Source organism: Camelina sativa, chromosome 18, assembly GCF_030686135.1.
Source record: "Camelina sativa cultivar CO46 ecotype springtype chromosome 18, ASM3068613v1".
NCBI lineage: Eukaryota > Viridiplantae > Streptophyta > Magnoliopsida > Brassicales > Brassicaceae > Camelina > Camelina sativa.
In genome coordinates this window covers 11,815,002-11,827,883 of record NC_141897.1, presented here as the reverse complement: position 1 = coordinate 11,827,883, position 12,882 = coordinate 11,815,002, and the positions used below count along the sequence as shown (strand labels likewise).

The 12,882-nt window shown below is 31.5% G+C and overlaps 3 protein-coding genes, 1 long non-coding RNA gene and 1 pseudogene across 4 annotated transcripts; 1 reads left to right on the top strand and 4 right to left on the bottom strand.

Moving 5' to 3' along the window:
* Positions 1–405: 405 nt before the first annotated feature.
* Positions 406–976, bottom strand: LOC109130442 (uncharacterized). Its single transcript, XR_015588449.1, has 2 exons — positions 829–976; positions 406–716 (listed from the first exon to the last, which is right to left on the bottom strand). It is a non-coding gene; the product is annotated as an uncharacterized LOC109130442 (long non-coding RNA).
* A 983-nt stretch (positions 977–1,959) lies between these two features.
* LOC147922784 (defensin-like protein 220) lies at positions 1,960–2,498 on the bottom strand. Its single transcript, XM_087497559.1, has 2 exons — positions 2,335–2,498; positions 1,960–2,235 (listed from the first exon to the last, which is right to left on the bottom strand). Exons 1-2 carry the CDS (start codon positions 2,381–2,383, stop codon positions 2,009–2,011), a joined length of 276 nt encoding a protein of 91 aa, XP_087353685.1. The 5' UTR covers positions 2,384–2,498; the 3' UTR covers positions 1,960–2,008.
* A 283-nt stretch (positions 2,499–2,781) lies between these two features.
* On the bottom strand, positions 2,782–2,900 carry LOC147922783 (5S ribosomal RNA; annotated as a pseudogene).
* A 1,442-nt stretch (positions 2,901–4,342) lies between these two features.
* On the top strand, positions 4,343–8,164 carry LOC147922782 (non-structural maintenance of chromosomes element 4 homolog A-like). Its single transcript, XM_087497780.1, has 4 exons — positions 4,343–4,379; positions 7,730–7,809; positions 7,905–7,909; positions 8,030–8,164. Exons 1-4 carry the CDS (start codon positions 4,343–4,345, stop codon positions 8,145–8,147), a joined length of 240 nt encoding a protein of 79 aa, XP_087353906.1. The 3' UTR covers positions 8,148–8,164.
* A 647-nt stretch (positions 8,165–8,811) lies between these two features.
* On the bottom strand, positions 8,812–10,474 carry LOC104763235 (UV-B-induced protein At3g17800, chloroplastic-like; the record flags this gene model as incomplete). Its single annotated transcript, XM_087497779.1, has 2 exons — positions 8,812–9,410; positions 10,149–10,474. Coding segments are annotated over 2 exons (771 nt in total), but the record flags the coding sequence as incomplete, so codon positions are not given.
* Positions 10,475–12,882: the final 2,408 nt, after the last annotated feature.

Sequence of the window (12,882 nt, the reverse complement as noted above, 5' to 3'; positions counted from 1 at the left end):
GGCCTTTTTTGGACTATTTTCTTTATTTGGGCTTGGCCCGTTATTGACTCTGTTTGATTGATTCTTCAAGTCTTCTGATTTTGTTACAAATTTATTGTACCAATGTTTTTTTTTTTTTTTATAAAAATTTCACTTCAGAGTAATAAGAATTGTGTGATTTGTGAAGCGTTCCGTTTCTTGGAAATGTTTAAAGAGTATGTGTGAAGTTGTATATACTATATAAAATGATAATTGGTGTTATGTAAGAGAGAATAAAATGGTTTTAAGTTTTAACAGAACTAATTGTCACCGATTATTTCTTCCTTCCAATGTGATATTTTCTTTGTTCAAAACATTTTCAAGTTTTCAATCTCATCATTTGCATGTGTATATATAACATTTGGATTAAAATAAGTAGAAAAATTAAAAGTAAAACTAGGAAATTAAATAAAATTAGTACATTATTATTATTTTTATTTATTTTCTAGATTATTCTACAAATAAAATATCTTACAAAAGGTCTTCAAAGGCACATCGACAAATTGAATTGTCACAACTAAATAATTTTTTCATTTTCTCAATACAATGATATGCACATTTTTGGCAAAAAAGAATTTTCAGGTCATCAGGACAGTGTCCAACATGTTCATCTATTGGATCAATATCAGAGCTTAGTGGAGGAATGGAAGAGGGAGTTTTTTCCTCCAAAATAGATTTTGCCATAATATTTGATACACCTATAAGTAATTCAAAAGAAAATGAAATTATTAAGTTAATATTTTATTCTCGACTATAAAACATGGTATATATGTATGTATATATATGTAATAATTAAAAATAATAACTTACATGATGCAAAGAACTGCAAGAGTTAGGAAGAAAAATGTTGTCTTCATTTTCTATAGAAATTTGAAGGATTTTGTTTGCTAATCGTTTTGAGTTTTGGTTGTGATGTTTTAAAAGCAAGATAGTAATACATTTATATGTGCATTTAATTATGTTACATAGTAGTTACTAATTAATGTTTTATCAAACGTATTTTATTATAAATAAATACTAATAGTTAAAGAAACTATAAAATTTAATTTACACTTTTTGTTTCAAAGTTTTAAATACAACAATATACAATAGTGAATTTATTACTTCAGGTGATAATGAGGAAGATAAATAAATTTCGATTATAATATAATACTATAGATTAATAATCCTAAATATTATAATAAAGGTAATGTTCTATTTTTCCTTTATTACACACTTGGCATCTCAATTTATTATTATTTTCATTTTAAAAATTTATATAAATGTATTTGTGTAACTTTTTTTTCTTATTTGTGGTTTTGAATGCAATAGTTAATATTAAAACATTAATGTATTCAAATAGACATAATTACATAAATATGTTTGTGTACTGGTTTGATTTAGTTTATTTTTTTTCTTAATTGCTAATTTGCATTTGATAATATTAAATGTTTTTTAAGAATGTAACCCTCCTCAATTTAATTACAAATTGAATGGGAAATTAAAAAAAATTACAATAAACAGAATTAACATTTCAGTTTTGTTCAAAGAATATTTTGAGAGTGTAAAAATTGGACATAAAAGTGAATTCCAGTCTGACTAAATATTGAATTGGATTGAAAAAGACGCTGATCCTTCAAAATGATCCATGGGGTATATCCTCTGAGACTAAAAAAATACTTTAATAAAATATAGTACTATATTTTATGTAGACCAAAGAATATCTACATATTTCAAAATACTAATTAGTTTTGCTACCATTAATCCATTATACATTTGTTTCCCCCCTATTATATCTATTTTATATCATTATAGTTTTCTAGTTTAGATAACTCATTTAATAGATTAAGTAATTAACCTACCAAAAAAAGATTCATGCGATATGCAAATGCATGTATACATAACATTTGGGTTATAAGGGGAAAATGAAAAATAAAACCAGGAAATAAAGAGAATAGTACATTATTATAATTTGTATTGATTTTCTATATTATTCTACAAATAGAATATCTTACAAAATGTCTTCAAAGGTACAGCGACAAATTGAATTGTCACAACTAAATATATTTTTCTTTTTCTCAACACAATGATATCCACATTGCTGGCAAAAAAGAATTTGCATGTCATCAGGAGAGTGTCCAACATGTTCGTCAGTTGGATCAATATCAGAGCTTAGTGGAAGAATGGGAAAGGGAGTTTTTTCTTCTGAAATAGATTGTACCATAATATTTGATACACCTAAAAGTAATTTAAAAGAAAATGAAATTATTAAGTTAATATTTTATTCCCGACTATAAAACATGGTATATATATTTTATTTAAAGAGAATAAACTTACATGATGAAACAAGAACTGCAAGAACTAGGAAGAAAAGTGTTGTCTTCATTTGCTTTAGAATCTCAATATTTTAACCCAAAAAAAAATAATAGAAGGATTTTGTTTGCTAAATGACTTGAGTTTTGTTTGTGATTTTTTAAAAGCAAGATAGAGCACATTTTATATGTGCCTTTACTTATGTTACATAGTAGTTAATGTTTTATCAAACGTAGGTTCTTATAAATGATAGCCCAAGAAAAGATAAACTTTAATTTACTGAAACACCTTCAAACGTCAAAATTCGGCCTTCGGAATGGTCCAATGGTACAAAGACCCATTGCCTTACCAAATACTCTCTTGCGGCTTTCCGAAAAGGTATTATGGGTCGCTTGGTTCCTCACGATGTAAAAGTTACGACGTTCTGTTTGTACAATATAGTCTTACGCAACAACCAAAAAAAAAGAGGGAGTGATGCAACACGAGGACTTCCCAGGAGGTCACCCATCCTAGTACTACTCTCACCCAAGCACGCTTAACTGCGGAGTTCTGTTGGGATCTGATGCATTAGTGCTGGTATGATCGCATCCATTAGTATATACCATGCAATCGTATATATCCTTTTTCGAAAACTCAAGGGATCATTCAATGTGGGTCCCACTTGATATGTGGACTGGTTTAGTTACCTTGGACGTTCTTCCAACTTCGAAAAACAAGCGATAACCATGTCCAAACATAGTTTTGTATACGCAACTAATTGTGTCGGGATCACAAAACCCAGGATAAAATATATAGAATATATTTTAGATTGTTGTATAACTATAGTAGAAACAAGTTTATAAATAAAACGATTAATTTAAAATATAGACAAGAGGGATGATTAAAACTTACTTTATTTAAACTTGATTTAAATACAAGAGTAAAGGTACAAACTTTGAAAACAAACTTATAAAAACTAGAGAGTAGGATGTATAGGGAGTTTGTGAATGATCGCTAAAAACACTCTGCCCTCTCCTATTACCCTCACTTTCTTATTTATACAAAGTTGTATGAAGTTGCGTAAGTTGTTATAGACGTGTCCTATTTTTGACATTGCGAGAGATGAGTAATCCTTTGTTGATTGAAGTCTTTGTCTTGTTATAGTCTTGAAGTCTTCATTTCTTGGTCTTGAAGTCTTGTATTGATAGTTGAGCTGTTGCATAATTGAGTTTTTGTCTTCATCTTGTCTTGAAAATTGGAGTCTTGATGGAATCGGTGGAAGAGGTTGCTTCTTTTTTCTACAAAATTACATACTAAATATATATGTATTTATATTATAAGCACATAATATACTAAATATATATACATTACAACCATGATTTAAAAATGTTTTAAAAGATCTGTACCAACATACTTTCACGTTTTTTTTTTTTTTTTTTTTTTTTTTTTTTTTTTTTTTTTTTTTTTTTTTTCAGATAGTCTTGTTTTAGAATAGATCATCGTCTTGCGTATTGTTGTCCTGTGTTATATCATCTTCGTCGTCTGAGGAGGATATTTGCATAGCTATTGTCTTGAGGAGTTTCTTGAGTTTTTCTTTGCCTTAACTTTTCTTGGATCCGGAGGATGAAGTTGTTGATTTTGTAGGACTTGGTGGTTTGCGGGGCAAAGTTTTTGTTTGAATAGGTGGTAATGCTCGGGATACTGTAGCTATGGATTTTTTTATTTGTTGATGTGTCTGGATCCATTTCTCCAAGTTGGATAAAGAGCATCGATCGAGGTTGTATTTGTCCCACCATTTGATTCTGAATTCTCGAACTAGTGAATATGGCATCTCCGGTAAGAAGGGTAGAAGGTTGTAGTGCCAAGATAGTATCCAGGGTATTCCCATATCTATGTGGAAGGCTATCTTTGGTAGAGGGCCGATGAGTTGGTGTTTCTCGTGTTTAGTGTAGTAGGGTAGTGAAACCTTGGGTATTTGGGGAGGATATATGTCATCGGTTGGGCCAAACCAGTACCACCATTCGTAGAACCATCCTGGTATTGTCTTGGGGCAATGAAAGTCGAAGGAGAGGAACCAGGAGTGATCATAGGTTTGTAAGTAAAAGGTGTGGAGAAAGGCTTTCTGGTAATCTATGTAGGTAAATCTTGGAATATTGAACCCCGGGATGGAGAATTCTTTTGCGGTGTGCAGGTTTATGAATCCGAGATTTTGGGGATTGCATACTTTGAGGATTTTGCAGGTTGAGTAGGAAATGAGGTTTGGGTCATTTTTGTCGGTATGGTGGGTTATTTCTACTGATTTGGTGTCTACGAGAATGAATTCGTAGAATGTGCGGTTTTTGGTAAGGTTATCGGTAAGGTATTGACTTTCTTCGTAAAATATGCAGTTGGTATATTGGGTTAGGTCTTTAAGGGATATTGGTTTGGTAAATGAGGTTGTAATAAGGTGTTGGCGTTGCGGTTTAAGGAAGTAGGATGATTTTTGGTCTGTGGTTTTTTGTGAGGAGGATGGATTGGATATTTTTTGTGGTTGTGGGTTAACGGCTTTTGCATAGGATAAAGGAGGAAATTCCGCCAAGGCAGAGAATTGGTTACTAGTGGTTAATTGCTTCCCTTGTAAATGTGGTTGATTCTTGACGTAGTCTGATGCACTCATTGGTTTCTTTTGTGTTTCACTCATTTTGGTGATCTTGAGATTTTCCCTGTAAATACTCCCTTGTTAGAAAATCAGGTAAAGAATTATTTTCTCCTTTTATATATTGTATATCAAAATTAAAAACAGATAAAATAGCTTGCCATCTTGCAAATATTTGTTTAGAAACTAGGTTTTTAACATCCTTTTGTAAAATCTCTTTGGCCGATTTGCAATCGACACGTAGTAAAAACTTTTTGTTTATTAAATCATCTTGAAATTTAGAAATACAGTTTACTATAGATAAAACTTCCTTTTTAACTGTTGAGTAATTCTTTTGTGGTCCAAGCCAAACTCCTGAGTGGAAACGGACTATAGACTCTTGGGTGGACTCTGGCATTTTCTGTTTAAAGATTTCCCCGTAACCTATTTCTGATGCATCTGTCTCTACTATCATGAATGCATTGGGGTGTGGGATGACTAGACATGGTAGTGTTATAACCTTTTTCTTGATATCGTGGACTAGACTAGTATGCAGACTTGACCATGGCATGGGGTTCTTTTGTAATCTTTGAAACAATGGTTGTATAGTTTTTCGTAGATTAGGTAGAAAATCAGATATGTAGTTTAAGCAGCCTAAAAATCTTTGTAATTGTGATTTCTCTTTTGTTTCATCTGGAAATTTATTTGCAAATTCTATAGATCTAGATATAGTTATAGTACCTTGATATATGTTATGGCCTAAAAATCTTTTTTTTGTTTGAAATATATGCATCTTTTTTGCGGATACTACTAGTCCATGTTTTTTAACAATGTTCAAAAAGGTGTGTAGATGTTTAAAGTGTTGATCAAAAAGGTGTATAGATATTTAAAGTATCGATAAGATCGGTTAGTTTGTATTTTTAGCATCAGATTAAGAATAATTTAAACATGGCATCTAAGGTTAGGAAGTTGTTTAAGTCTAAGCATGCATCATCTTCTACATCTCAAAAAACAATAAATTCAAGAGAAATTATGTCAAAAATTACAACCTTTAATCAAGAAATATCAAAAGATCAACTACCGCATGTTAATCCACAAAATATATATCAAATAGGAACTTTTGATTTTAGAAATGCATATTCAATCAAAGAACATGAAAAAACTTTATCATTACAAAATGAATTTGAAGAAATTAAACTACTTTCTTCTATGGCTTTAGAAAACTATAAAAGAAAAAACTTTAATTATATTCATTTTGGTCTAATACAAATAGCAATTAAACCTTTATCTAGAACAGGGATTGATTCCCCAATACTCATTCTACCCACATTCATCTTTCTCTGAGTACAGAACTGGCCAAGCTAGCACTGAATCACAAGAAAGTGTAGAACAAATTTTAACAAAAAACCAAGGGAAAAACCTATAACTTTTCAAGCACCGATAGCTGAACCAGTTCAACAATCAGAGGTGGGATCGTCTAATTTTCCTACTTCTCCAACAGCTTCAGATTTTAAATCAATAAATGTTATCATAAAAACCTTTACAATAGACAAAGATTATCTTAGAGGAGAATTTTTATCAGATAAAAATAGAGATAAGAGAAAATGGTACTTTCAAACTTTTAACAAAGAAAAACTTACCACTTTTAGAGAAATATGGTATGACCATATGGAAAATATAGAAGTAAATATTCCATTCTTCACATGGTTTGAGACATACGCTTTAGAAAATGGCATATACTACCCATATAAAAATGAATCAATAAACACTAGTTCCACTTTATACCACACATGCGAAATGACTAACGGAGAAACACACAAATCAGTCCACCCACCTTTAAAAGACATCAAAATTCACACTCCCCAAAGACAAGTAATAGCTACACCTTTTAGAACCGGGGCAAATCGAGATGATAAAGATTCAATATATATGGATGACATTAAGATTATATATGAACAAAATAATTATCAAAGTCAAATATTACATACTATTTCACGACAAATCGATAACCTTGATAACAAACTAGAAAAAGATGAGAAAAACATAACAACAAACTATCAACCTCTGCCACCGCCCTTTAACGCAATTTCATCACCTCTCTTTAAACCATTATCTAAACCTATTAATTTCCAGAAAATGAAATTTTAAAATCAATCTCAAGTAGACTAGATAGACTAGACAAAGCTAAGGGAATAAATAATATTGATGAAGACATTCAATCTGAAACCGACATAGAAATAAATAGAATAAAAAGAAATTTCTAACCATCAAAAAAAACATATTATCCAAGACACTCACCACCCGATTTACTATTTGAATAACATCATAAATTTCCCTCAACAAACTTTTACAACGGAGAAGGTATATATGAATGGAATACAGATGGTAGATCCGAATACGAAATGATGAATTTATTTCAAAAAATGAGGATGGTAACCCTATCCTACAAAGCTAAAGGAATGTCCGACCAATAAGCATGTGTCATGCTAATCTCAGGCTTCAATGGAGCCTTAAAATTTTGGTGGGACAATACTTTAGGCATAGAAACTCAAAATAATATTATAAACCATACTGAAAATAGAAGAGTAGAAGGAGAAGATGGTTTTTATGAAGAAGAACAAGTTCAAAACGCTGTAGAAGTATTACTCCACACCATCACCATGCACTTCGTAGGAAACCCTTCTGAAGAACTATAGTAGCATTGAATACTATAATATTTTTAAATCGATAACCTACAAAAATACTATGTAGGTAACTGCTCTTCTGTCTGGTTTTGATATTTGATTTGTTTCACTTTAATATTTGATCATTCTAATTTGTCAACAGTACTAAGAAACGAACCTGCTGCAGACCTGATGATGTCGGGTGAAGTCACTTATAACCTTTTTGTGTTCAAAGACTGGAAGGTAATAAAATAGAATCTCATTTTATGCTCTCGCTCGATTGTTTAATTATGTCCTGAAAGTGTGTGATTTTTTTAGTGATAATATATGTCGAACAGTTGATGTCTGAAGTCGTTCCAATGGGAGAGGAGCTAATGCCACACAAGGAAATTGCAGTCGCTTCATCATCTTGTCCCTTGCTTCAGCAGATTTCACACAAGATTCTCAGATGACACTAATAAAGAAAACTATCGAGAAACCGAGGTTTGGTTGTACAAGAAGAAACTGTTGTAGAAGATACTCCTGACATCAAGGGTGATGGAACTCGAAGGAGATGTAAGCGGAGACTCACCTCATCTTAAGGAGTATATAGAGTAGAGAGAGACAAAGAGTTGTAACTCTTATATCTGCTTCATTTTGTGACATTAAACTCAATGTCTTCGCTACAATTGTTTTGTTCATGGTAGGTTTTAGGCTTTTAGCAGTGGCTTTGTCTTAACTCTTAAAAGAAGCCATTAAGCCTCTCTTTTGGCATTACTTTTTGTTTTATCTACTCAAGAGAGACGTTTTAAGTAAAGAGACTATGCAAAATACAAAGCAAACTGTAATTAATTCATAGTGCTAAAATCCTTAAGAAACAAAAGTTGCTATTGGATCCTAACACCAAACAGCATAAACCCTCCCTTTTTCTCCTCTGGTTTGGGTTCTTCATCTTCTAACTTTGAGCTAAAGATGTTTCCTGTCTTCATTTCTTCATCAGAACGCTCCTGAGCCGTCTTATTGACTTCCTCAGGAACCATGAAACCGTTGCCTGAAAAGTGATGAACATCGATCATCTTGAAGTGCTTGCTTTGGCCTTCTAATGTCTTGGCATTGCTCGATTACTTTGGCCTTCTAATGTCTTGGCTTTGGCCTTCTAATGTCTTGGTCGTGCAGCTTTTTAGCTTAATTACTCTGTTTTTTTTTTCTGGTCTAGATAAACAGTTCTTCACAAATAAGCGATTAATAAAAATCTATAGCAAAATATTTTAAAATCACAAAAAGTTTACTAAATTAAATCTCATAGAATCACATTTCATTCTCTAAAAATAATAAAACATAAATCTTAAACACAATCAAATCTCCTAAACATCTCCTAAATCTTACAAAATTCTAAAATATTAAAATCTTACAAAATACTTCAAAAAAACAAGTTGAATACCCCCTCGTAATGTCGCAGTTGCTTGGTGAAATTCCCATCTTGTTGTGATAGTGAGCAATCGAGTTGGTGCCTTAGGGAAGCAGATTTCAGGAGGTATCCATACAAGACAGAAGCTGTGTATACTTTACTGAGATGATTCTTATCAATCTTCATTGTTGCGCAATCGTCAGTCAAACTCGAACTGACTCTTAAACTGATGACTGCGTTACTGTGTGCTTTGATGAGTTCAACGACGTCAAAGCTATGGATTGACTCAAGTTCCCATTCTTTTGAAGGCGAGATCTCGAGTCTTCCATTGTAGACACAACTGAGAAGCTTTGGAACAAGAGGTACTCTTATCTCTGAGAATTTGTATAAGATTAACATATACATTATCTCTTCAGTCGCAGTTTGGCAATCAATTTCCTTAAGTTGAGCTATCCTTCTGAGAAACCAAGGAATCAAATCAAGGTATCAGCATCCAATAAACCCCAAATACAAACTGAAAATGAAAACAACTAAAACATGGAATCATGATTCTACATTCAACGATTCACTACTCTGTAGAATTAATTACTAAAACCAAAGAAGGTGTCCTGTTCTAGAAATCTTTGCAAAATAACAAACTCAAATCACGGTATGTAGAAACGCCAAATCATGAACCAACTGAAACATTAAATCAACCAAAGCAGGAATTTTCCAAAATCATATGATAGAAACTTAACCAAGATTATATGTGCAATCGTGATTTAACATTCAGTATTCCACTCCTCTACAAGATTAACTACTACAATCAATGAAATATGCATTTCTACAGAAAGTGCTGTCCGACTCCCACAATTAGACGATTCCATTGTGGTAACCAGAACTTTTAAATTACAAGTTGTAACCATTGATTAGCATCAATTTCTGGATTAATGACTACAATCATATAATCAAAGTTTCAAACATTTCTCAAAGAATCAAACGTTCCTACAATTAGGCAATTCCATAGTGGTAACAAACACTTGTAAACTATAGATTAGGATAATTTCAGATCAACAACTAAAATTAAAGAATCAAAGAATTATAATTATTTCTGGATTATTCAATTTCTACAGTTTCGTTTCCTATAACTAAGTGATTCCACAGTGGCAACAAGTACTTGTAATTGTGATTAAGGAAGGAGGAAGGTTAAACTAACCGGTAAAGAGAAGCATCATCGGATACAGAACTAAGGAACATACGAGATAAGGCAGCTTCCTTATCATCAACGAGCTGTGTAAGCAAATCAGTGATGGCAAAATGAAAGAGCTGCCGCTTTTTCGCTAACACGCTGCTTAGAAACCTCCCCTGAGCCGAGCGTGAAACCAGAGGCACGTCTAGGCTCGATCCCGCTCCTGAAGCCGCAACCACCACCAACGAATCGTAAAGGACTTTACGCCTCGAGGGCAGAACAACGCAATCGCAGCCGCCGAGGTTTCCTCGAGGGGAGAAAAGAGAGAGATCTGTGTTGGGAGAGAGAGGTGTTCATTGAAAGAGAAAAAGCGATTTGAGAGATTTTTGGGATTGTGAAGATTGAAGAAGAAGAAGATTCGATGGGAGCAGATTTGGATTTGGTAAAGGATTGGTATTTATTTATTTTTTCTTAATTTTTGTGTGTGTGTTAAGTGTTAAAGTTCATTACCTTTTATGTCATAAATAGAAAACCTTTTTAATTCTCATGTCATAAATAAAAAGTCTTGTTTGACAAAAAAAAACTTTAAATTAAATGGGGCTTTTATTTCATTTATTTCTTTGTGTGGTGTAGATGTGTGTGGTTGATTCTTGCTGATTTGGTAAATTTGACTAGATTATATATGCCATTAGTCAAAAAAGTAAGTAACGGGATAAATAAGTTATTCAATAGTCATAAATAACGCGCCAAATTTGAAATTACAAAATAGATTTGATTTTGAATTAAAAAAATCTCAATTATTTTTACCTTTTCAATTAGTTAAAATTATATAAAAGGATACACAAACTGATGGTGAAACATACATTTCAAGTTTTAACGGCTTCCAATCCAAATATGTTCATAACATATGAACGCATAAACCATGCAAATTTATTTACTTCTCTTCATTTTTCTTCTTCTCAAAATTCACATGTTTCTAATCCAAATATGTTCACAACATCTAGTCGTATGAACCATGCAAATATTTTTGCTCCTCCTCCTTTTTTCTCTTCTCAAAATTCACATGTCTCTTTTTCTTCTTTTACATTTAACTGTTCATGTGTGAACTATCAGACGAGACACTTTGATTTTGTTTATGGTGCCAAATATTTTCCTACCAATCCAATTGGCAATGTCCAATCTGAAACTGATTGTGTCAATCGTGTTATGGATTCCAAACCCAATATTTGGATTCCTGTATTTCTTCCTCCAACATTTCTTGGTAATCAGCGTAAAATTTTAAATCCGACACCAATTAGAGTCGTTTATCCAAACAAAGATTTTGTTGATCCTCATTATTTTGATATGTCTTCTTCATCATCAAAGTGAAACCATGTTCCTCAAGATACTCGATCTTTGAAGAAAATTCTTAGACCAATCAATATTTTTGATTCTGAGGATGATGATGATGAGTATGATGGTCGTACACACAGTATATAAAATGAAAAAATGGTTCATATACATGTCCTAAGTGCAATGGTGTGTTTGATTCTTCTCAAAAATTTGCTGCACATGTGGTATATCACTACAAGAGTGAGACGAACGAAGAAAAAGCTCGGAGACTTTGTGCTAGAAACAAAAGAAAATATCGTAAGTTCATGACGAATCTCAAAAGATCAAAACAGAACGTGGCATTGGTAGTAGTGGAATAAGCAACGTAGAATGTTTCCAACATCTTTTGATCATAAAAGAAAATTTTATTTATGATTATCTCCTTAGTATATTTTTTCCAACTTATTTGACCTAATTTTTTTTTAATTCCTTTTTATTTATTGTATTTTATCTCATTTAGTATTACTAGATATTTTCGTTGATGATATTAAGAATAACTTGCTCTTTACAATTTAAGTTTTTTTTTTAAAGTAATTTCTTAAATTTTAATAAATTATATGCATTTACAATTATGTATGTTAAGGCCCTATTATAATTTAATATTTTTATGATAACTGTTAATTAATCTGATATATTAAAGGTCAATCTTTGATAGTATAGATACTTCTAATGTTTTCTTATTTGTTTTTAATATTTTTTCATATTTAAAATTAATTATAAAATACTAGAATAGAACTCGCCTACACTCGATTTTTTTTTTTTATAATCCATTTAAATGAAAAAGTGGGAAAAAATCAGATGACATGTCAAGCAAAATTCAGAAATTAATTGATATCCTTGATAATCTTAATCTTCTGATATAATTTCAAATACTTTGGTTTGCTAATACTTTGATATAATTTGAAAATTTGGATTTTCTATTTTGAATGATTTTTTCTTTAATTGTTTATATTTTTATCTTTAATTTTTTTTTTTGACCAAGTTAGTTTCTTACCATGCATGTTCTGTACTTCTTTGCTAAATTTCTTTTGGACAAGAGCTATTTTCTGAAAATTGAAATTAGTGGACAGTTAAATAATCATAAGAACCTAAAAGAATTTATAAATGCAAGAATAATATATCTTGAATAATTCTGTTTGAAAAAACATATGATTCTAGTCTTAGCTAGTTACTTTTACCAAAAAAAAAAATACTATAATTTACAAACTAACTATACTAAACATGTATTAATTATAGGAAAAAGATGGCTAGCTACATGAAGTATAGGTGAATACATGGTCACACATACCAACTATATTATTGTATACTCAACTACACGAAGTATATGTATTACATGGTCACATGCATGAACTATATGACGCCATGTGTTCAACACCATAGACATACAATC

Coding starts and splice junctions, on each gene's coding strand:
- LOC147922782 (XM_087497780.1), top strand. CDS start 4,343: ATGAAAGTCGAAGGAGAGGAACCAGGAGTGATCATAG. Junction 4,380..7,729: donor GGAACCAGGAGTGATCATAG/GTTTGTAAGTAA, acceptor ATTTGTCAACAG/TACTAAGAAACGAACCTGCT.
- LOC147922784 (XM_087497559.1), bottom strand. CDS start 2,383: ATGAAGACAACACTTTTCTTCCTAGTTCTTGCAGTTCTTGTTTCATCA. Junction 2,236..2,334: donor TGCAGTTCTTGTTTCATCAT/GTAAGTTTATTC, acceptor AATTACTTTTAG/GTGTATCAAATATTATGGTA.